The following is a 26,385-nucleotide window of genomic DNA, read 5'->3' as shown; positions in this document are numbered from 1 at the left end:
TTTTCCGTATCGCCCCTTTTGTTGTTTATGCAAAATTCTAACTTATATAAGCAGACGCGTTATTTGAATATATACCAGTCTTGTCCAGTTAATAAACAGAATGGTTGCTGCTGCAAGGTCGAGTGGTTGTTTTCTGAGCTAAGGCTTAATACGAAGCAGAATATGAACAATTCTATTTGAATAAGTTTCTACCTTGAAGTAATAGTGAGGTTGATTCATCGGGTAAAAGACTTTAATGATTCTCATAATTAACCAACTTTGCTTCAAATTGATGCCCTCCGAGTGAAGGAACGAGGCTCAAAGAAAAGATGTGCCTTAATCTGTACGGATCACCTACAAACGACCGCCTAAAAACTGTTATGTTTGACATCTGCAAGAAGCCAGCTTTCGGAAGAATTGAAAGATACGTCAAGAGACGCTCCATAGCGTCATCAAAGCATTTGCTTGTGATACGGAACACTAAATATAAACAAGCTTTGCCGATGAACGACATCACCGCTCGGAATCATGGAAAAGGCAATTGCACATGGATTTCACAATAACTGATTCTGCCTAGTTTATCAGGTGAAAAGCTATTATACTTTTGAAAATATTTAAAAATAAATTACTAAAAGTACCGACCGAAATGTCTACAAATTGTTTATGCGACTTTTTCTTAAACCAATTAAATGTGTCGAATTTAGATCAGTTTTTGCAAATCATGTATAGCCTATATCTAAAAGTCTAAGCTTTAACGTCGATCGCACGATCTTTTGATATATTTTAAAAGAGCTCAATTTTTGTGCTCGGAGCTCAAAAGTTTGAAATCAACGCGTTAAACTTGTGAATCACGACTTAATTTTGTTGTTCACGAAATAATTTCGTGTTAAATTTCCGAATTCTTTTAAACATTTGGTACGTTTTGGGTTTAGTTTGTTTTTCTCTCACCAAACGCAGCCGCGTTTCGTAACACGAGTTTAAATACCTCGTATTAAGCATAATGATTTATCCACACGCGAAACATTAGCTTTCAAATAACACTTTAGGGATACCCCATTTCCTGCCTTTTGTTGAAAGCATTGGTGAATAAGCAGCAATTTCATAACGTATTTTCTTGTGATGCGTCGTTTGTTTTTACAACTTACATTGAACGAATTGTGCAAGCTAAATAAAATATATATATATACTCCCGCCAGAAATTTTGAACACATAGCTGCCGAAATACAATTTGATTTTCAGTAAACATCACAACAAAGCGTTGGACGACGTGCGAGCGCGCAGTGCAGACAATGATTTCCGGTGACGTCAGAATTGTCGAACACCGAACAGGGGATTCCCCACCTGATTCACAAAATTCCTGTCTACAACACCAAAACACGGCGCGTTGAAGAAACAACGAGATCGCCATACTAAACCACGAACCAAACTTAATTAACAATATTGAAAGGTAACCCTGTAAATGACGCAATTTGTAACGGCCCACTAACACTTCCATAAAAAATAAACACTAAGACCTAAAAAATATATCCCCGACAAAATATACAACAACCGCACCCTCGTCTAGTTGCTCATTTGGTTATATTATTTCAATGGCCGTATTACCATGGAGTTATGGATAATATTCCTGTAGCTAGTATTGCTTTAGTTTTATTGCGTGTTTCCTTCTCAATGCAATCTGCTTGAAGTAACTAGCAATTCTAAATATGGTCGAATACTAATTCTTTAAATGCAATATATATTGCAAGATTCAAACAATCGTAAACGCGCTTTAGCGAAAAAAACAAGTTTCTAATTTTTCATACCTATGCAGAATAAATGCATGTTTCAAAAAAGATGATTTGCAGTACTGTAATTGAAATACACGTTTTCTAAAAAAAGCTAATTAAAACTATTGTTCCGCTTGAATAACTTGCAAACTACGCTCAAATGTTTGACAATAAAAAACTGGTACATCTGAATAAATAAATATTACTAACTTTAACGCACACGCCTTGTCTGTTTACAACTTATTTGAACCTTATTGGGAGTCATATCACAGAAAAAATGCAAAGAAACTTACATGACATCAATTTTTTTTTTATTATTGAGCACAAAACTAACCTTACAAAAACGGCCATATCTCTGGAAATAGAAAGCAGGAAAAATAAACACACCATTAATCTTAAAAACCTTCGCAAAAAAGCACACAGCGCGTTTATCTTGCCAAAATTTGAATTTAGAAATATGCTGGTCGAAAAAGTTGACTAAAATTGTAATTCGAATTAGGCTGTTATATTATCGGATGTTTTGTTGATATTTAAAAACGGAAAATATTTCCGCAACTCCCAAAACAAGGCATTTGCTCAGACTTAAGCCCACCGGCGGTAATCCAGCTCCGGAACGCCATACTTTAACGAAATAATGTCATATTTTTGGAAATGTAATTCACTGCAAAAATTTTTTTTCGTACAAATTTCTTTTTTTCACGCGAATCTCATTTTACTTTATATGTTTTACATGTTATCATTTCTGTAGACAAACTCCATATCATACGACCCCAATTAGGTATGCCCCACAGTGTCATACAGCATATTATAAAAAACTCTAAATAGACGTATTTAACAGCGGAAAAGAGATATATTTAGGCTGAAAAGTGTAGCATGTTTTTTATTGAATAAATGAACGAATATTACTGTTATAAAAAACTATGAACACTGAAGGCTTAATTAACTAAATCTTTATTTTATTTACCAACTTTGTACAATACAAGTAACGTTGTTGCTATGTCCATGAGCTAGAAATTTCTTAAGGTTGCACAGTATTGAGCTGGTCTTCGGCATCTTCCTCCTTGATGATTTCTAACTTATCACTGGAAGTCTTGTTAGGAGCATCTTGTGGTGAAATCATTGTACTGACCAATTCAGAATCTCTCCCAAACTTCTAAAAATAAATTGGTATGCAAAACATTATATAAGGCAGTTTTAGAGTTTAGACCATTTTTTTTAACCTGGTGGTACGGCACTGTTTCAGGTAAAATAGCCAACTTTTGAAAGTCAAATGCAATTTTCTGGAATAAATATCTCTTTCTAATTGTTTTAAATGCGAGACGCTCGCCGCTAAACACTGGGATGCCGGGAATATACCGGGAAACGTTGTTTTGAATATAGCGAGTCACCACAGTGACATGTCTTTCGTGGAAAACAATGCAAATGTTGTTGTTCATGAATTAATTTTATCCGATAATCCCAGCGTGGCAGACTGATAATAATATATTAGGATGTTGCTGTAATGTACCATTGAAAGCGACCGGCGACCGGCGACCGAGCCAAATATGGAAATAATTGAAACGTCAGGTGAATAGTATTATGAGATCTACGGTGAATAGGACAATGAGCACACCTACCCACAGACTTGCCAAAAAGCACCCGATCCGTTAGAAATCAGTGCATTTCTAAGCAAAAAGGTCTACGACAATCAGGGCATCCAATGGCAGAAAAGTCTAGACTTTTAGACCTTGAGGTCCTGGCAATGCACTGATTTGGACCTTTAGGTAAACTCCCGGCGAAGATAAATTAAAAATATTCATTAAAAGTTCAGAAAAGATAACAAAAAATGTGAGATAGGATTAATAACACTTGACCCACCTAAACCCTAACGCTAACCCGAATTCTAACCCAAATAATGTGCGTTATTTTAATAATTCTTTAAATGCTGGGGAAAAAAGCCCAAACTCGGATGGTTTCTCGTCCATTGTATTTAAGATTATTACGTCACAAATTGAGGTATTGGGGCCTGAAGCGTTATAATTATTAAATTATCGCACATTATTTGGGTAAGGGCGCTGGTTAGCGTTTGGGTTTGATTGGGTCAAGTATTGTTAAACTTAATCTTCTTATGCACATTTGTTAATGCAAATTAGTGCATTGTCCAAGAACTCAAAGTCTAAAAGTCGGACTTTTTATCCTTTGAATGCACTGATTGTCGTAGACCTTTTTGCTTAGAACTGCACTGATTTCTGACGGATCGGGTGCAAAAAGATAATTTTGACGAATTATAAAAACGCTTGATGATGCGTGTCGTTGGGTCGTATAATACAAATTTTAACTTCGACAAAAATAAAATTTCATGTGGCAAAAAAAAAATGTTACGGAGTTTCGTTACTTCAAAGATGTATTGCATGCTTACCCAAGTGACGTGTGATATAGTCGATTATTTAGTCGTCATTTTAGACGCAACATTTGGACTGAGTTTGCAAAATATCGCGTTTATTGCAGCGGTTCGAACATTAAGCAAATTTACTTTTCAAACGGGATTTTCTTTCGTTGGATGCAGTATGGTACCTACCGGGATTACGTATTTGCTTGAATTCGCGCAATTAGAACAATTGCTGCTACGACTATTTTACGTTTGTTAGTGATTTTCGATCGACATAGGTCATAGGCTATGTCACGGGTTTTCGTTACGTAAAATATGCGAGTAAGGTTATACAATGCTGATAACACGTGATTAGTGATTAAATGGTCACAGTGCGTTCGTGCCTTTCCTTTAGTGACCTATTTCAGACACAAAACTGTTTTTTAGGTTATACGTTAATTTTCACCCAAAATGCAAAAATTAATGAAAATTTACGGATACCAAGAATTAGATCTTTAAAGCGACGCAGACAAGTGACATAATTTTACAAGCCATTCCTTTAATGCCGCCTTCACACAGGCTGTAGGGTGTCATGAGGTTAACCGATATTAGACACACGATATGGCATGATTTGAAACGCATCACATGATTTGAAATTTCAATTTAACGAATTTTCAATTTTTTTTTCAATTTTTTTTGTGACACGCAGTGCAAACGTTTACGCATCAGTAAAATGTTATGCCGTTTAAAAAAATATGTTTGCATTATTTATGCCTCTTACGAAGATCTTACGCCATCCGTAACATTACTTTTGGAGTATATGCTGATTACCACATTATCTTCCATAATCATGGGAAGGAGGCTAGCAGTTTAACATGTTACAACGTAATATGCAATAGTGATAAAGAGCCCACAGTATGGTGGATTGTTTCATTTTGTTTAACCAAACAAAATCCAGATAGACTTCGCACATTATCGTGGTTATTGTAGATGTAATTAATTTTTTACCAGTTAGAATAATTGGTAAACATTCTATTTAAGCTGGGCAGCGCGGGTATTTCGTCTAGTAATAATAAAAATAAAACGGTTGCTGTAGAAATATGTACATCCAGTGCAATTACTAACAGAACTCGTGCCAATTTGTTTTAAATTAGAGTACAACAAATATTACGGTTATTTAATGATTTTGCTGCAATCACAAAGACTATAACAAAAAACTATACGTTGACAGTGGCAAAAAAAGGTCGGAACAATTTTATGTAATTAGTGATACCGTTAAAGTTTTTTTCAATTTCATGATTAAATCATCTAATTTTCTGCAAAATATTACTATTTACAAACCTTCTGTACAGTGTCATCCATTTCCGGAAAAGCAATTCTCAAATCCTGGAAACAAATAAGAGTATAAAAGTTTTAAAAATAATATTAAGGTAGCATAATGATTAATTGTTCGAATAAACTAACATTTAGTAGTCTGTCACATTGTATGGGTTATGCACAGAACGTTATAGAATTAAATGTGGGCATTTTTTAGACAAAAAAAACAACAGAATAACTAGACAGGGTGTGCATATATTTTTTAGGGGGTATAGCGCGGTTGTACTATATTATACCAGGGGGTTGAAACGCAGTTACACTATATTTTACCAGGGTGTTATTCCTTAGTTATTCTATATTCTTTCAACGGGTCTTATTTGTCAGTGTCCATATACTCCCAATGTTGTGCTTCCAGTTTCGGTGCTTTAGCAGGCAAAAGCGAATGTGGCCCGAAGTTGCGTGTTATAGGTTGGACATGGTGCACTTTTACAAGATTGATTGCCAGTGGTCTTAATATAAATTTTGCTGCGAAGAAAACCTATAACTTGTCTTTATAATTAAAAAATATTTGACAATTTTTTCTTGACCCCTATACGCCTCTAATTGGGGACAAAAGTCAATAGTGTGACGTATAATCGATTATCTACTCCAATCTAGCGGCAGAAAACCTTCAACAGAGAATTCGTTCATATCGCTTGCCTTATTCTGGCCGCGAATCACTTTAATTTCTATATTTTTGGTTAATTATTTTCCCCCATGGGTTAATTATTTTGAGTTGAAGGTCAAAATTTTGCTGTGAAGCAACCTATAATTTGTCTTTATAATTGAAAACTATTTAACAATGTTTTCTTTAGATTTTAAGATACCTCCAAACTCAAAAAAGGCCGAATTTTAATTTTACCCCCCTAAAATACCCCTTTTTCAAGAGGTAAAATGTAAAAATGAAAAAATCAGCTTTAAATGGTTCTCTAACATTTTTTTTTTTTTTCGGGCCACATCATAATTCAGACAAAGACAACATGTGTCAAAAAAAAAAAATTTTTTTCCGGCCACATAATTTAGACAAAAACAACATGTGTCCAAGTAAATACTGCTTGCTTATTTCATTATAAAAGTAAAGTATGCTCGAGTGGGGTTATTACTTACAAGTCTACTTTGGGATGGTCAACCTATAATAACAACAGCAATAGAGGGAACAGGGTGTTGCACAAAACTATTTAAGACCATATTATGAGTAGAATACAACACACTAATTATTTTTAAATGTTTTATTTAACACTATTGTGTTTCAAATTCTACTTTACAAACGTTGTCTCCTTATCAGGACTAATTTCTGTTTTGTCAGGACAGACTTCTGAATTCTCTGTATAGAATATAACATAACACACTATGTTTGTGTTAATGTTAACTGACAATTATGCTGCCAATAAGCTTGCTTTTAACTTTAGATTTCTTAGCTGTTGAATATTTTTTCGTTGGCCTGCAGCGAACCTGGCAATCTTTTATGGTGCACTGGTTGGGAATACTGTCTTAAAGTGTAATTTGTACTAGGGTAGTAAATCTATCTAACGTAAAGCTCAATACTACTTGCAACAGATTTTTTTGCAAAAACATAACAATTAAGGTGCCAAGAACCAGGGAGTCGAACCGGAACTTTATGAACCGGTTTTGGGTCAATTTTTTCCGAACCGTAACTGAACCTGAACCGTTTTTTTATAAGATTTTAAGGAGCCGAACCGGAACTGAACCGAATAATTTGAAAGTACCTGAACCTTAACCGAACCCGAACCTGTAAACAAAAGCGGTTCGCTCCAGCATGACGTCACAACTTCTATTTTACAGAGTCAAGTTACGCCATGTTCGAAATTTTATAAAAAAAAATATATATATTAAATAAAAAAATCGTTTATTTTTTATTTTTTAGATATTTCAATATTGAGTTGCTGTTTTTTTAATAAGTCACGGAACTTAGATTAAATGACTTACAATTCAAAGATTATTCTCTACATTTATCGACCCACATTTTGAGATTTAGCGCAAAGTATATTATATCTGAACCGGAACTTTATGAACCGGTTTTAAAATAACGATTTTCGAACCGGAACTGAACTGGAACTTTTAAATTACTCCGAACCGAAACCGGAACTGAACCGGATTCCGAAAAAATCTTTGAACCCGAACCGAACCTGAACCAGAAAAGTCAAACGGTTCGACTCCCTGCCAAGAACCCCTAAAGAAAGTTGTCAAAGGTGATGACATCATCCATAAAGTGTCATAACGATGTAATCCATATTCTTTATGGGCTACAAAACAAAAAAAGCTCATAGAAACTCAAAATTGATCTCATACGAAATAATATACTGAGTGCAATAAAAAGTTTATTTAACTTAATTGATTAGTCCATTGACTGATGTTTGGCTTTAACAACAATAAATTGCAATATATTATGTGATATTTGCAGTTTAGCGCAGGACTTGGGAGTGCTTACATATAGATCAGGGGTGGGCAAACTGCGGCTCCTCGGCATGCTTTTTGTAGCTCTTCTAGTTGAATCGTAAAAATTCAAAAAAAATGTGGCTACCAAGAGTATCTTTTATGATTGTTTCTCTCCTTTTCATTTCTTTATTTAGGTAAGGATTTCGTTTATGACATAGCACTAGACATAGAATCCGAAGAGTTAGTTAACAAAAGACTGACATTGATAAATATTGTGGGTGTTATTTTGTTATTACCGTTTTGTTATATAACAATTCTGTTATCATTCCTGACTTTGCATTATTTATCGTTTTAATTTGCATAATTTTGGGGCTCTCTCGCTCTTACATTGAATACATTTGCCCACCCCTGATATAAATGCTCAAGCCACAATTGTTAACAACTCTTGATAAACCGATAACACATTAATCGTTATGACACCGGATATTTTAAACCTGTCAATTCAAATAAATAAACTATTTCGACATGACAATTTGAAAATACAGTTTCACCACATACTGAGTGCAATAAAAAGTTTATTTAACTTGATTGATTAGTCCATTGACTGATGTTTGGCTTTAACAACAATAAATTGCAATATATTATGTGATATTTGCAGTTTAGCGCAGGACTTGGGAGTGCTTACATATAGATCAGGGGTGGGCAAACTGCGGCTCCTCGGCATGCTTTTTGTAGCTCTTCTAGTTGAATCGTAAAAATTCCAAAAAAATGTGGCTACCAAGAGTACCTTTTATGATTGTTTCTCTCCTTTTCATTTCTTTATTTAGGTAAGGATTTCGTTTATGACATAGTACTAGACATAGAATCCGAAGAGTTAGTTAACAAAAGACTGACATTGATAAATATTGTGGGTGTTATTTTGTTATTACCGTTTTGTTATGTTACAATTCTGTTATTATTCCTGACTTTGCATTATTTATCGTTTTAATTTGCATAATTTTGGGGCTCTCTGGCTCTTACATTGAATACATTTGCCCACCCCTGATATAAATGCTCAAGCCACAATTGTTAACAACTCTTGATAAACCGATGACACATTAATCGTTATGACACCGGATATTTTAAACCTGTCAATTCAAATAAATAAACTATTTCGACATGACAATTTGAAAATACAGTTTCACCACCAGTTTATGTTCGGTTTCCATGCTTTGGCTATGGTGAAACAAAACAAAAGCGAATAAAACTGCATAAATCTGTATTGTTTTTGGGCAGAGAAAGTATTTGTCCAAAGTATTGATACATTCCTAAAGGCGTAATTCAATCAGGTTTGCAAAATCTTAAAAAAGCCCTTAAAAAAATTGCCCCTAAAATAAATTCCTGCATCCACCCATAGGCTTCAACACCTTTATCAAAAATAATTTGATGTTACTGTCTTACCATGCCTTGCATAAACAGCAATGAACAACTTACAAGGAAACGTGTGTTTAGATATAAGCTAATGAATTGGATGAAATAGATGGGATATAAATACATGTGCCTTTAGAATTCAACATTTTACCTATGCTATGAATAAGGTTGATGAAATGTTCTCAATTTTGTGACATGTAAAAAAGAACCTTTTTATGTTGCTAGTTGTTTTTCTAGCCTAGCCTTGCTTGCATGTTAATCCTGATTAGGCCAACTGATTTCAGTACACCTTTCTGAAGACATCCAATGTACAAACAATAAAAAAAATGGTAAAACATGGTTAACGTCAACCGAACAAAACAAGAAAACTACAATGCAAAATTGTATCATGCCAAATCTTATGTAAAATTGGTAAATTTTTATTTATTTTGGGCAACCATGGTATCATGCATAGTATTCCTCAATAGAGAAACAAGTTTCCCTGCTTGACCTTTTTAATGGATGTATAAAGTCCATTTTTCAGCATCTACTGCCAATTTTTCGGAAAATACTGAAGGGTAAGCACCACTAGATTAAATTATGTTTCATAGGCCACATATTAATACGTTTTCCTCCTTTCATAAAGAAATAAGCAAAACATACCCTTTTCATAATATTCGCTATTGCAAAAAGTTTAGCTTGACTTTCCATTTCCAAAGAGCAATCAACAACAGTGTATGAACCACCAACAAACTTGACTGGTAGAGAAAATACACAGTCAGAAATGCCATTCCAGTCTATAAAATGACGTAATAGGTTATAAAAACATATTAGTGCTTTAAAATTATTAGTTGGTTGGTTACCTTCAAGAAAACTAAATAACCAAAAACATATTAAACAAATGAATTTTACAAAAAAACTATTTGTTTATTTAAATAGTTAGTATATTTATGTGGGACAATACAGTTTTTAAAGGGTATTTGTACTTTTCTGTGACATTACACACACAATGATCAATAGAATCAATAGCCATGCAAAATAAGAAACCTAATGCACTGTAAGACAGTGTAGCTATTGAAATAATGGTATGTCATTAGATTAGCCAACTCTTCGTAATGAAATTGACATATTTTTTGAACATTCCTTGATCGCAATTTACAGAATTAAAAAATTGAACAATTATAATTAGAATTTTCTTTCGAATAACATAATCTGTCTGAAACTAAATGGTGAAAACAAACGATTCTGGTTGCACATTAACGATAAAGATTTAACGAACTTTGTAAACCGATAATCAGTTTGTTTGGGTGTTTTATGATAAATATATTTTACTAATAAAAGAATCAGTATCTAAAATCACAACACAATATAAATCAAGATGTACGCTAATAAGACCCACTGTTCTAGGCAAGTGGTGTGCTAAGCAAGCCGCAACTGCTGCAACTAAAAGAAGATGAAGTCAGTAAAATGATGTAACAATTGATAACATAGATAAAAACGGGCCATGAGGTGGAAATAAAAAGGAGGGAAAAATAAAAGAAAAGTTAAACAAATAAGACAGCAAGTAAAACACTGTTTAATGCGATGTAAAATCATATTTTCAGATATTAAGTTAAGCATTTATAAGGTTAAGCCACTTTCCTTTACATAGGTCTAGGTCAGTGGTTCTCAAACTGGGGTCCGCGAGACAATTTTCTGGGACCGCGAAGCACCTAACAAAAATCAACGCTCCAGAAGGAGAACATTTTAATTTCAACGTGTTTGCGCTCGTCATCAAAAGCTACGATTAGTTGTTCATTCACGTGATTGAATGCTTTGAGCTGAACTGTCCATTGTGACGTCATAGTGTTGCGTTGTGCTAATGAGAATTACGTTTTTACAGCTGGCTGTGCAGCCATTGTGGGTTGTACGGTCGTAGTTTTAGAGCCTATCGTAATTGCTTCACTCAAATAAAGTGATTTTGTTAGCGTTACAATACTAAATACGGCGTCAACAAGCCTACCTAAGACTGTAAGTGCACCCTTCCCATCCAAACGTGTTATTTTATTTGTGTGTATTTTTAAGGGGACCGCGAGCAATTAAAAAAATCGCTAGGGGACCATTGCATAATTTTTTAGAAAAAGTTTGAGAATCACTGATCTAGGTGGTTGACATCGCGTTGCTCTACAAAGGTCACTTTGTAAGAATTAATTACTTATAGGTGGCATAGATGCAAAAAGTTGGGCATGGTAGGCTGCTTTATTTGTTTAATTTTTATCCATTATTTTGCCCTACTTTTTATTTTTACTTATGGCACGTTTTTATCTATGTTATTAGTTGTGACGTCATTTTACTGACTGCTTTCTCTTTTAGTTGCAACAGTTGCGGCTTACATAGTGCGCTATTGTGTTATGTTTTCAGATACTGATGATGCTTTTAATAGCGAAATGTATTTATCATATAACATCCAAACAAACTGATTTTGGGTTTATGAAGTTCTGTACTTAGTTTAATCTTTAATTAAACAGTTATAATAAACAACCCATGCAGATTGAACTGCAAATATGTTAATGTTTGCAATAGATTACCAACAGTAAGTGCTAATTTTAAGCATAATTATGTATACTCAAATAGTACACATATGAATGTTTTACTCAGGTGAGAGAAACTAGTCAGTCATGTGGTTACAAGCACTAATGGCTTAAATTATATATTTTTTGGTTTTGCCCTTATAGTTAAATGCTGTGTGCGCCTAAGGAATGTATCCCCCTTGCCTTGTATAGGCGATAAACAAAGCTATTACAAAGTAAATTATATAACCAAAAGTTGCGACTCTTACAAATACATCACAGAAATGCGAATGTACAACCTGGGGGTGCAAATGCCTGCTTTTCTTATTCTAACACAAAGATAACCTGTTTTAGGCGACCTTGTGGGCTAACATGCAGCTCAAAATTAGTTTTAAAAAATGGTAAAAAATGTTTGGTTAAATTTAAATTGCTCGAAACAACAATATTTTTTATTTATTTTAAATAATTTTCTTTTTTATTATTTTTTCGTTTTTCTGGCTGATTTTTCAGCAGACCTGGTCACCAAGTCGCCAGCTTTCGGCCATACTGGTTTAACCATTCAGATATCATTGCAGCTAGTAGTGACCTATGCTAAGACAAGTGCCATACAAAGTTTTACTTGAGGAACCTTTGCTTAAAGGTATTAAGTTGATGAACAACTTTCATTTCCTTTGTAAACAAAAACACTGTTTGAGGAGTCTGATACATAATATGACAAGATAGATCATTTAACATTTGTCTGCTCTATAAGCACCCAAAGTCTTTGGCTTTACCCATCCCAGGTAGCCTTACATGTTACAATGGCAAATTGTAGGCAGTAGGTTGCAAGTCATGACAAAATATACAGTATATTTACTACCAATATTGCCAAACTGCATCGAAAAAAGTGTTAGGCAACATGGATTACTTTACTAAAGTGGTTAAAATCCAACTGAACTTAAATAAAAGAACCATTTTAAATATTATGAACAATTGATATTCAATTCACTAGTTTGTCACTTAACAGGCAGTGCTCCACAACTGATGTGCCGCGGAGTCCACAGCAGTTTTTCTGTTTATTTCGTGGTAAACTTCAATAATTTAGGAACTTATTTTGATCTTATGTTGGGCCTTTTAATGTTCTAACCTACATTACGTTTATTTACCCAAAGTCATTTTTCTAAATTGTTTTAAAATTAATACTTTCCAGGCGATTTGTGCACATAAAACATACAATATTGTTTTCAATAAATATATGAAAGGAAAAGGAGACTATCCATATGCTCGCAACCCATAAAACGTTAATGTAAAAACGACTGGCAATTTTGTCCTAAATGTTATCGCTTCGGATGGCAACGTAAAAATTAATCTTGGCTTCTGTTCCAAAAAAAAAGAAAAAAAGTTTGTTAGGTTTCATATTCCAAATGCTATTTAAGTGTCCCAATACCCTCTGATCAGATAACGTTTGACACACTCATTTCAACCCTAAAATGTTCGTTTTTCTATAGGCTGACTTGGATATTTGCTCATGTGTCTATTGTCGATTGACATATATTTTGTGGGTGTGCCGCCTGTGAAAAAAGGATGTGGAGCACTGGGCTAGGGGATTTAGGTATTGTCTAGCATAAAGCTTCTGTGAAAAATATTGATCATAATTTTTTGACAACAAAATTCTTCATTAATTCAGAGAAAAACTTCCAGGAGTTGTGTACCTTGACATTTTACTCCTAAAGAGAATACTTCATTGTTAGAAGTTCCTTGTATCCAGTCAATAATCAGGGTTGAAAGAGCAGCTGCCTCACTCATAGATGTTGCATGATTTAACTTCAACTCAACTGCATTTTTGCGATTATTGTGAGATGAAATAAAATCATCAGACAACCACTTGCTGTAAAACGTAACAGGAGAATGATATCATGAGTAAATAACCAATCAAGAATAAATTGACTAACTTGTCATAAACTATTTCAATAAGTGATCGTGAAAACCATGCTGGACCAGTGATCGCACCATCATATCTTTTTACAGTACAAAGTGATAGCTCCGGATGTATGGAATCCAAAGAGGAATTATTAGCACAGTTCCCTAATATCACTAAATGTTCAATATCAGCAGATATAACGTTCAGCTTTTCAGCGAGCAATGTTTGAGCCCGTCTTTCCTGGAAATAATAACTTCAATAAAAACGGAATAAGCATTTAACAAGACACATAAAAGAAAAACATTACCTGCAAACGGGATGAGACAACAATATTTTGTGCTTTAAGACTCGTTGCATGCTTTATCAAACAATAAGCATTAAAATTGATCGGACCACTGCCAGACAGAACAACCTTAATAATGATATGAGTATAACATTTAATAAACATTCGGAAACAAATATTGTGTGAATACATAAAATATTATTGCTAACAATTTGCAAGAGTCATAAAAATGGTTAAACAGCCAACAAAGGAATTCAGTAGTTTTGTGATTTATAAATTGTGGGTTGCTAAACATAGATAAACAAATATTTTAGGGGAAGTCAACCAGTACAAAGCAAACTGTAGAGCTAAAGTGTAGACTAATGGGGTATATGCCAATTATAATAATCAAATAATAAAAATACCACTATTGCTGCTTAATTAGTTTTTGCTAGTTGGCTGTCATTCAAGTAACTTTGTTCATTCTACCAAAAAAGTAAGTACAATATGGTTTGAAACTGCCTATTATAACCGATACAAATTAAATGCAAAGTTAATCTTTCCAATTTTTACTGTTGGATTTCACTTTCAATTTATATATAAAGTAAAATAAAGTCATGGATTCTAACTGAAAAAAAAAACTATGCAAATTTGTATCACCTTAGCATCTGGGGAAGCATATTTGTTTAAACATTCAGCATAGTATTTGTACTGGTTAAAATTTGTTATTAAAGTTTGGTCTTCGTTTTCATTTTTGTTTGGTCCCAGAGTATCATCAAGGAAAACAACAAATGTAACTTCATTGAATGACTCTTTAACATTGTTGCTAATTGTAACTTGGCGAACCAATGGATAGGCAAGATCTTGAACTTCCATCTGAATGCCTAAAATGGTAGAATTTTACATTCACATAAAACGCAATACATAGCTTACAACAGCTATATAAACAATGTCAGTTGATAGCACATGTGGCCAGTGAATTACATTATTTTAAAATCACAACAATTGACATTAAAATGTACTAGGAGTACAAATACTTGTTTAAAAACTACATCTATGAAAACGTTAGTAAATGGCTGGTCAAATTGGATAGTGCTGCGGCATCTGATGCTCTTGTCAGTTTGAGGAAGGAGTTGGGCAATAAGAAAACTAAGTTGCGTGGAAGATCTAAGACCAGTCAACTGTGGTTGTGCTATGGGTCTATGGTTCGGGTAGCGCGAGCACTGATGGAAGCAGGCAGGACAGGCAATTGGCAGATGCACCTTTGTGTACTTTCTGACTGTCTACCAATGTTTGTGGCTGCAGGGCTTTTCAATTACCTTAAATCTGCTCACTATTACATCCAAGAAATGAACCAACTTCAGAACCGACAACCAGAGTTATATCAAAGGTTTCAACAAGGGTACCATGCTATCCATGGCTCAGGAATTCAAATTCACCCCCTACAGAAACAGCAAACAACAGAAGGAAGCAACACAGGTTAGGGTTCAGAGAGACAGTTCTGATCTTGAAAATCACAGACGATGCAACCAAGGCAGTTCATGAAATTGGTGAATCCATAGGAGACCCTCCACCAAAAACTCAACACTACGTCATAGATGGAGGTTCACTACTACAGTAGCTACCATGAAAGAGGGGAGAAACCTGCCGCTCCACTGCACAATCATATGTTCAATTTACGACTCGGCATTACAAAAGGGAAATGGATGTTTTTGACGGGCACCTAGGAGGACTGACAATCAAGGACAACACACTTCTGAGGCGTTTCGAAGAATGTGAATGCAGTCATCAGCTTTACGGAAGATACAATTTTGACTAAATGAGTAAAATTTTGACAAAATTTTGACTTTTTTGGACAAGTAAAATCGCCCTAGTTTTTACACATTTTGAGAGTAACATTTTGTTCAATAATTGTGAAGCTGGAAAGATATACTCTACAGAAACACAATACGGGTTGCTTTGTATTGGATTTGATTACCAAAGTTTTATAACATATCCCTTTAGCACTACAGATATCACCTTAAGATTATTATTTTGGCAACTAATAATCTGGGCAATGAGTAAAAAGTAACAAAATATTTTGTTTTTATAAAAGACTCTAAAATATTCAAATTTATTTCATTTAAACAGCCAACAAAGAAACCTTCACCAGAATTTTCAGCTGTAACCAAATAAAAAAGATGAAATTTTTAAAACCAGCATTCATTGAAGTATGTAGTTTTGCTTATTTTTAAAATTTATAAACAAGAAACAAACAACTCATTCCATAAGTATTTTGTCGGAAAAAAACAGTGTATTTTTAGTATGATATATGGACATTAAATTTTATGACCAATCTCTTCATTTTTTTAAACTATGATCTGTTTAGGTTTGCCTAATTATGTAAATGGTATAAACACCACCTATAAACATCTTTCCACTTACTCCTAAATAAAATATAAAATTTCAATATTTAAATTGCAGAACAGTGGCTAGCCAAACACCTTACGTTTTAATTTTTGTTGTACTGTATGTACCCCTTTCAAATTACTGTTTACATACCTGACAGAGCAGAAATGTCACTGTTGACATGAACAAGTCGGAGAGAAATTTCAATTTCTTTACCAAATAATTTTCCACTACAGAGTTCAGGTATTAGGTGGTAAGCAACAGGATTTAAAGCACTAAAAAATAAGCTATATTTTACAATTATCTTGGTTGTGAATAACAAATTCCCACCATACATACTTAACAATGCAAACTTGCATTGGTCTACTAAGACTTTTTAAATATTTCTCCTCCTCTATCTTCTTCCTGCATGTAACTTCATTTTCATCGCGAATGCTATACATGAGATCTGTCATCATATCAGATGTCATTCCAAAATAGCACTAGAAAATAAGTACATTTTTGCTTGAATAGTAAAAACATTTACAATATGTTTAACCTGAGTGTATTCCATGAACTCGTTATAGCCTCCCATCAGCTTTCCTTTTCCACCACGATCTACCAACTCTTGCCAAACAATAGGACTTGAATGGTGCTTCCAGTTGTTCTTCAGACATATTTCTGACAGCCAAGAAGCCCACCTTTCTTTGGGTTGTATAATTTTATGAACCTTAACAAATAAATATAAGGGAAACTGGACATGCTTACGTTTGTTGTATATGTGCCAGGGGTTATATTTTCAATGGGTAGTTTGGAAGTGTCAGTGGGCCATTGCAAATAGCGTTATTACTTTTAAATAGTACCAATTTCACTTAGGTTGTGGCTTGTCATAAATATGTGTTGCAATGTTCAATAGCGTCCTTAACTCAGGAGTGTTTAAGCTCACCGACGGACACTTAGATGCAGTAAGGGAATTGGTACTTCATAGCTCAAGGCCAATTTTCCTAGTTTGGCTGAAAAAACGTTTGAAACAAGATGATTTGGTCACTTATTATGAATGGTTTGCTTGAGTAAATAAACAAATTTTTTATTTTTTGTAAAAAAGGGCTTTTATATTAGAAAGAATTAGTTACCAAACTTTGGCGCGTCGGCATGTTTGAGTTGGACACCCCTACTTCATATGTTTCTACAAGCAAAAACATATTTGGGCAAAAAATGTCCTGTCTTAACCTATGGCTTAGATGACAAAGGGGTAGTTTGCCAAAGAGTTTATTTTCATATACGTTAGTTTGGTAAAGACTATGCAGAAATAATTTATTAAAATAATTTTGTAGACAAAATATTCGCCGTCCCAAAAGAAAAAAATAATTCCGAACAAATATTTGACAATCTGGCACTTGACACCTAAAAGCTTTACTTTTAAGGAAACTTACAAGCTTTATTTTATTATGGTCCAATCTGGATAAATGAAGCTTCTTGCAATACTTCCCTGCGTTCTACGATAGGCGAAACTTTATTATATGCTTATGTACGTGCATATGACCGAATTGTGACTATAACGACTGTTATGCTAACAATTTAGTAAGAGTTTCACAAAACCTTGGGTTTACAAAGATTTATTAAATGTTTCTTAGTAACAACAATGTGCTAACAGACACATTAAACCAAATTTAAATTTTCCGGGTTAAATATGTTGTTTTGTAAGGGCAATAAGTTATTTTACTAAAAAAAAGCCACTTTCTAAAAAGGCGAGTCACACACGCAGCTTATGCGCTCAATGAGAATAAATCACACAAAATGATGTCAGGCGCTTTGTTGCTTCGGGAGCAGAACAAACATGCAAATAAGAACAAATCTTCTATGGGAAATATTTCTACCGCTAGATAGCTATAAAGAACTAAAACAATGACGTTACACTATCTTAAGTTTTTGTCCCCCATTAAAGACCCTTAGGGGGGCACACTCCTAAACCTATGAATCACACCTACATACCACTCAAGGTCATGTCTGGCAATCTTAAATCCTATGATGTCTACTTTTCTATAAATCTATGGACAAAAATCAGTATATAACTAAAGTATAGTTTTCAAATGGTAAGTCTTGTGATTTTTTCTACGGAAGTTTCCCCCTCCCTCTTTAATGTGGAAAATTTTATTTAACTTTGTCTGCATAACAAATTGATTTCTTCAATTGAGTTTAGATCTAAACCAAAATCATCGCGCGTTGCCTTTGTTGCTGTTAAACTGATGCACTTGGTCAATGTTATGCACAGTTTAAGAGCCTCTTGCCTAAACCATACGTTAGCAGACCACATCTCTATAGACATATGCAGATTATTATCTTTATGGACAAGCAAACTGGTTGGCAACCCGGGGCTCCAAACAACATTCAGCTCTCCAGTCTATGTGTTTTGGCAACCACGACAGCAACAAAGGTTATTTATTTATTATCTAACATCAAAACAACATAAAACTTATTTTCGGTTTTCTAAGTTTTGTACTAAGTTTGCCTTTAAAGTGGTTGATACTGGTAGAATTTGTATTTGTTATTCAACCAACATTTCGCATGGTTACCTGAAACTTTGGTAAACTTGTAGATAGTTTGTCTGCTAACAACTCCAATTTTGCAAAATAAGGACAGTCTGATGATCCTGTAAACATCATAACAAAAGTGGCTTAAAACATTTTTGCCATAAAATATATTATTGTATTTTGCATTGCTTTTTCAGAAATTTATTCTTTTTATATTACATAATTAAAATTCACACAGCTGTTGTAAAATATCAGAAAGGTTTCAATTGTCAGTGTTGTAAACAAGTCATTTTGAAATGACTTAAGTCCCAGTCAAGTCATTGTTAAAATAACTTAAGTATAAGTCAAGTCTTTTTGAATAAATAACAAGTCAAGTCCCAGTCCAAGTCATCGGTTGCCCAAGTCAAGTCCCAGTCAAGTCATAATTAGAGCAAGTCAACTTCAAGTCCAGCGCTTGTCAAAAAAATAAAACTTTAAATTATGAAAACTGGCAAACTCCTCTGATTATTATGAGCAACTCAAGTCACAAATAACATGAAAGCAGCATGTAACAAGCAAATTCTTTTATGTGCAAAGATTGGGCTAAATAACGCAATTTTATAATTAATTGCTTAATTAAAACAATTTATTTTAACCCAAGTCATTTGTCCAAATGACTTAAGTCAAGTCAAGTCATTTGCCCAAAAGACTTAAGTCAAGTCAAGTCGTTTTGCCCAAAAGACTTAAGTCAAGTCAAGTCATTTGAAAACAGTGACTTAAGTGCAGTTAAGTCAAGTCATTGACTTGAGTCATTACAACACTGTCAATTGTTTCCTAAAATTCAACAAGTAAGAATACAAAAATTTATTATTTGTTGCTATTGTGAAGTCTGTTGGCAAAACATGTCAATAGAAATGAGAAGTAGATTAAATAACCCTATAAAATGGTGAGAGTTTAAAAGTGCTTTTTTGGAGATATTTAACTATAATAGATTGTGCATGCAATGGACAAGCTTTAAAAAGTAAAAAAAATTGAAATAACACAAAAACTGTTTTTTGTTAACCCAAAATATGCAAAGCTGTAAACCATGTGATACTTTTCGCTTTGTTAAATGATGACAGAACTTAGTGTTTAAGTTTTGTTTACATTATTATGTAAGATATTGATTGCAAAAATAAAAAAATATTCAACATTTTAACTTCGATGAAAAAATTGTTATTGAAGTTTATTTTGCTTTGAATATTTTACATTTCATCTGCAATCAAGAAAATATAATATATAAACACTAAATTACCTCTCAGTGTTTTCCCCTAATGGTTATTCCATCCTTAATTTATACTTTTAAAATTTGTCTATTAAGGTTCTTAAAAGTGTCTTCACGTTTGAAACAATTGAAGGACTCAATAAAAAAAGGATTGCAAAATTTGAGCGTTCTGTGATAAACATTTTTTAAGATATAAAAATGTAATATGTTTAACCACAAGGCATAATTGGGATATTTTCCGGTTCCACTTGAGCACTTTCATCTGAGTGAAAGCTTTAGTGTGAAGCAAAGGCTTATCTGAATGTTAATTTAAAAAAAACTAATGCTTAAAACACTATTTGGTGATTTCTTCTATATGCAAATAGCATTTGTGGTTTCCAACTTACAAGACTTTTAAAAGCTCTTCGCAGCTTGTTGTTATTTTTATGGTGGTAAAAGCGCCTTGAGACAGCAAACTATTTGGAATTTCTAAAGTGTTTTTTTGTATATTGCAATTGGTGATTGGTTATGAAGTTACAATTTGTGCAAATTTTAAGTTGTGAAACAACTCAAAAACAGTTAAAAGTGGTAACAGTTCAAATGTATTAATATGCCGCACTTTTGAAACTTTGCATACAGCCAATATACAGACATAAAATAACACATGGGCTAAAATATTTGTATTGAACATACTTCAAAAGATTTTAGAAAAATAACCATTTAAAAGTTTATTCAATGAGACAAGGTATAAAACTTAGCAAGAGATTTTCTGAACTATGAGTAATGTTGCTTCCATCTGTTGCTTTTAGGGTTACATTTTAACACATTAAGTCATTCAACAGAACACAATACACCATAGAGTGTCATAATATCATGATAAAATCCATTGAATTCACTTTATTAAAGTTAGACAAGCCATAAAAATTGCAGTTGAAAGCTTGAGTGTATTTGCATCTGATTTGTCTAAGGACATACAGACATGTATTGATGAAAGGAAGTTGTTTCAGGAATAGTATTTCTGTGTTTAAATCTTCACTTACTCCTTCATTGTAGCTACAATTGTTCTGCAGTGGAGATACTTAAAGTGGATTACATCAATTGATCCTAGTTTTACATTAAATAAAAAACTTTGCAACATCTATTATTTGATCGCAGTGTGGGCATTACACTTTGCCGCAAGGGGATTTCCTAGAACTCGTAGCAAAGAAAATACATTTAGTATTGATGGCAAAGTCTACATAGTGGCTGGATAGAATCATAAAGTTTTTAAAATTTAACCACTGCTGGACAAATCCATCTAAAAAAACGCTAACATTTTTTACAGGAGGTACCTGGTTTTATGAGGTTACCTTCTTAAGACTGTTGTACAAGAAACATCATGGTTACTAACATCCGGTCAAAACAATTTTTTTTTGTGACTTTAATATCTCTGAGGATTCCTGAAATATATTACAGGGGTATTTTAAGAGCACTGAAAATAGTTCCACTGGAACACCTGGACTTCATCTTGTACTATGAAACTGTAGATTTTGGCAAAGTCTAACAAAACAATTGTTTTGTGTTTTTTTCACATTAAAAACTGGCAAATGGCCTGCCAAGCTGATACATTACTTGCCCACCACATCACACACACACCATGGGGATATATATACCCCTTGTAATATTTGCATTTTTTAAAGGACAAAGGTTGTAAATCATGGATGAACCTATACTGCAAACCCAAAAAAGGCTTAGCCTACATATAAACAACAAATATAAAACACAAAACCAGAATTGCTACATAGTCCAGATAAAAACCTAATGCTGTAAGGCATAGCACATACATTCAGACTATATTGTGTTATCAGTTATTACTTTTTATTGATTTTTTTGTTGAATTTTTGTATTTTGAAGTTATTTTACAATTAACACAAATTGAAAACTTAATAACCAATAACAAATTGCAATCTACCAAGAACCACTTTAAAAATTCCAAATATTATGCTGTCTCAAAATTATTTTGCCCCCAAAAGACAATTGCACAGAGCTTAGAAAGAGTTTTAGGAAGTCAATAAACCTTAAATGCAATTTACAAACAAAAGAAATCACAATACAGCGTTTCAAACATTACTTTTTAAATAAGTACTCTGAATAAAAAAAAAAATAGAAAAGACTTTTCTGCAAAATAAAGCCTCCACTAAAATAAGAGCCCTCAACAAAAATGACCTATTTTCATGTAGTGTTCAAACTCTTCAAATTGTCATAATATGTTGGAAACCGCTCATCATAGAATGCCTGAATTTCTTAAGTATACTGCTGATATATAGGAGTTCCGGCCTTTTAAATTGAACAAGGATGACAACAGTATAAACTGTGCCCCATATAACTGTAATTCAAAGAAAAACATAAGTTTTATTCTAATATGAGCATGCAACAAAAGTCTGGTCAACAAAAAAATATTTTTATACTGTACTGGATATGACAGTCGTTTTAGGATATTCTAGACCCTTGATCCTGAAAATACACTTAGTTTAAATTGGCTCTAGTTTTCTTTATTTAAATTTGTTATATTATTAAAATATGACATTTATTCGTATAAAACCGTGACATTTCTTTTAAAATAAATACCCATACATCATTGCTCCGGCGATATCGTGCATGAATTTGTTTGTCATACGTTACTTACTTACATACACTATAAAGTATTTTAATTTCCTATTAAAACTGATATAAACTGTGATCAGAGTGATGACTGACTTAGATATGCCAGCATTTCAAAATGCTATTTTTCTTTGCTGTGGAACAAAGATACTTAAAACCGAAAGACTCCTACTGATCAACAGTGCTAATAAGCAAACAACACCAAATATCGGATAGCAGTTCTGACCCGATGTTTTCTTATATTAGACCTGATATGCAAACCATTTTGGCCAACTTGATCAAGGAGTTACTTTTGAGGCACTGCCACTCTGCTTTTTATGGCATTTTTCAAAGATAGTTGGTTATACAGCAGTGCAACACCACACTTTCAAGTTTGCAATGGTTTTATGCACACCATAAGACTGAGGTATTCTTAACGTGATTTAAAAAACTGGGTGAGCAATTTACTAAATTGTTGTAGTACACAATTGGCTAAAATAAATGTCAAGTGTGCACCTTTTACAAAATGGCAAATGCCCAGAAGTTTTATTCACTGATGTAGCATCTGGAAATTCGATTGAGTCAAGCTCCAGGCATAATGTGAACAGCCTGGTCAGCTATGTCCCTAAAATTGACATTTGACTTCTCGTTGCATGTTGTAAACTTGTTCGTTGAACACCCATTTTTCAGTTTATTTTGTTTTTTGCGTATGCTAACAAAAAATTAACCACCAACAGCTGACTTATGTAAGCTATATAACAGTGGTTCCTGAAACTTTTTCAGTGCGACCCAAATTTAAGTTTTGTGAACATCTCGCGACCCAGTACTTTGATCACTGATATGTAATAAGTTTTTAGTAAGTTTAGTCAAATATAAGCCATAAGTTTAAATTGAGATTATTGGCATATCACTTTACCGACTTTTTTAGACATGACACCACAAAGTTAAATCATAAAACAATTATTCCTTAAAAACCTGTTGATTTAAGGTAACTGATTCATAAAATGTATAAGAAGAACAGTCTAATCGTGCAAAGTGAGAAAAGGGATGTTTGTTTAGTTAGGAATGGAAAAACTAAAATTAAAAGGATACATGACATATATATAGATGTTCATGTGAAGTGGGTTAGCGCGAATTTTTTTGTTTTTTATTAGTAAAAACGTTAAAACAATTGGGGGCATGGACTGGTTCCCGCCCAATTTCTTCGGAATAAGGCCTAAATCCCTTGAAATAAGGCCTAAATTCATTGGAATAAGGCCTACATCTATCGGAATAAGTCCTAAATCTATCGGCTTAAGTCCTAAATTCATGGGAATAAGGCCTAAATTCATTGGAAGAAGGCCTTAATGGTCAAAATAACGCCCGAACCTGTCGGTAGAGGGTATAGGACGATCGGGGGCTATCGGTCTGGCATCGGCCGTTTTGGTGACTACATTTGGACGCTAGAGTCTGACTGGCGCATGATAGATTCTTAATGTGTTTTTGGCGCTGGTTCTTAAAATGCCCTTTTTATTCTAGAACATCAGGTTTTTGAAATATTCGCATTTTATTTTTTCAATATATTGCTGTATTATTAATATAGGCAAATCGTGAACTGTGACATAATCCAACTATAATGTGACTCTAACACCGTGTTATTTGTTTTTTTCTGATATCCCTAAAAAAAACAATATAGAAAAGATATTTTATCAACGATTTTTGTAATTAAGTAGTTAATTTCCAGATGTAAAAGCAGCATCCGAGCTGAGTATACATGTTGTTTAAACAAGTTCTCGTAGCACTACAGCAGAAAAAATCAAAATGAATAAATATTTGGTAATGCGAGATTTTAATCAGTAATGTTGTTACATATCTTTTTTAAATTTGTGCGACCAATGACAAGCAATTAATCACTTCAGATATCATTAAGTTGGACAAACGTACTTAAGCTGTTAGATTTAGCAAGGAGAACTATACCACATATCGCCCCAATGCATGTTTCACTTCCTTCTCATGAAAGTTTTTAGTTCTCTCTGATAAAGTTGAGGATTAAATGGAGTTAATAAGAACAAACTAAAGTTCAAAACCAATTCTGTTTTCCAAACAGATTTAAACAGCCTTACTGTAGATGCGTGTTTTTTCAAACAAAAAGTTAGAACTGCTTGTATTAGGTTAAAAATAAAACCACTTGCTTGAGATGGATGTAGTATTAAGACATAACAGAAATAAAATTTAGACAACCTACAGTAGATGGTCCTTTTTGGTACAACAGCTGTGCTATGCCAACTGCATTATTATGAGACTATAAACCTATAACCGTAAGTGGCAATATCACAAAAGTTACGCATCTTACAAAGTTTTCTTGCTCAAGGAATAGAAAAATGAAGTTCTATGTTTAGCATTTCTCTACAAAAAGTTGAATTTCTTTCCAGAAATTTCTTTCTCTACAAAAAGTTGAATTTCTTTTCAGAAAACCTTGGTTTTTTAAGTGATGAACAAAAACGACATTTTGAGCAATGAAACCCCGTCCCCAAGGATTTTAGAAAGGGGAAATAGTTAAAAATTCCATCATAGTTGTATTGTGATAACCTGAGTTATGTGTATAAAGAAGTTATATGTCAGACATATTTAAGGGCCATGTATCACAGTGCGTTGTTTTCAATGCGTTTTTGAAAACTTATTATTTGATTATACTTTTAAAATGTGATGTGCTAAGTGTATACTCAAAATCAGCGCGGAAAATAAATCTAAGATGAAATACTCACATTCTTGTTTGGAAAAATAGTGAAAATTTGTTGACCAGTGTTATTAAAGCATGCACAATATTTGGGTTACGGTGTGGGCCAGTCTGGAAAGTATGGCAGATCTCGACAAGATCCCGCTGCTGCACTGCCGAAAAAATTCGGGTGACCGGGTGCAACAAACGTCAAAAAAGTACACCTCTGGTGCACTTTAGCACTCTGTATTGCATACATTGCACTGTTTTTTACGGGGTGCACCTTTGGAAAGGTTGAAAAAACTCGCGGGTGCACTTGCCGTACTTTCCACGGTTGGATATGGAATTGTGGGTTAGTTAGTGTTTGGGTCAGGGTGGGTCAAGTATTATTATTCAATAATATAGCTTATCCTACCCAAACCCATACCCCGATTTAAGACCAGAGCCAAATAAACTAATAAAATTAATTACTTACCAGCAATTACGAATTTTGACATTTTATATGAAACATGTAATATTTTATTTCTAAAAGCTGTAACTATGTAACTATGGATACGTTATATTCGGTGTTGCGTGAAAAAGCTCAGCTTCTCACAGGGTGGTGTCTAAAATATTTCTAATGGGGTAGGTTTTATTTATTTTAATCTACAGTTTCTCAGACTTAATTAATTGCTATAGATGTACTGTATTACACCTCGTGTTGCGCAACGAAGGTAAAGATAATTTAATGTAGTAAAACCATAATTTTCATACCATTACGCCTAAATGACATTTCTGTCGTGAATGTAAACAAGCTATATAGCAGGGAGTCGAACCGTTTGACTTTTCCGGTTCAGGTTAGGTTCGGGTTCAAGAATTTTTTCGGAATCCGGTTCAGTTCCGGTTTCGGTTCGGAGGAATTTAAAAGTTCCGGTTCAGCTCCGGTTCGACCATCGCTATTTCAAAACCGGTTCATAAAGTTCCGGTTCAGACACAATATAATTTGCGTTAAATCTCAAAATGTAGG

At 33.7% G+C, this 26,385-nt stretch overlaps 1 protein-coding gene across 1 annotated transcript; it reads right to left on the bottom strand.

Moving 5' to 3' along the window:
• Positions 1-2,045: 2,045 nt before the first annotated feature.
• On the bottom strand, positions 2,046-25,906 carry LOC146148630 (putative malate dehydrogenase 1B). Its single transcript, XM_083386580.1, has 12 exons — positions 25,855-25,906; positions 18,886-18,962; positions 16,872-17,042; positions 16,673-16,815; positions 16,487-16,608; positions 14,606-14,829; positions 13,991-14,095; positions 13,715-13,923; positions 13,475-13,650; positions 9,898-10,031; positions 5,434-5,478; positions 2,046-2,898 (listed from the first exon to the last, which is right to left on the bottom strand). The coding sequence occupies exons 1-12, from the start codon at positions 25,874-25,876 to the stop codon at positions 2,764-2,766; spliced, it is 1,563 nt and encodes a 520-aa protein (XP_083242706.1). The 5' UTR covers positions 25,877-25,906; the 3' UTR covers positions 2,046-2,763.
• Between the last annotated feature and the right edge of the window lie 479 nt (positions 25,907-26,385).

The sequence above is a fragment of the Ascidiella aspersa genome, chromosome 4 (genome assembly GCF_963924565.1).
Source record: "Ascidiella aspersa chromosome 4, kaAscAspe10.2, whole genome shotgun sequence".
Taxonomy (NCBI): domain Eukaryota; kingdom Metazoa; phylum Chordata; class Ascidiacea; order Phlebobranchia; family Ascidiidae; genus Ascidiella; species Ascidiella aspersa.
The sequence above is the reverse complement of the archived record's forward strand: the minus strand, read 5'-3'. Positions and strand labels throughout refer to the sequence as shown.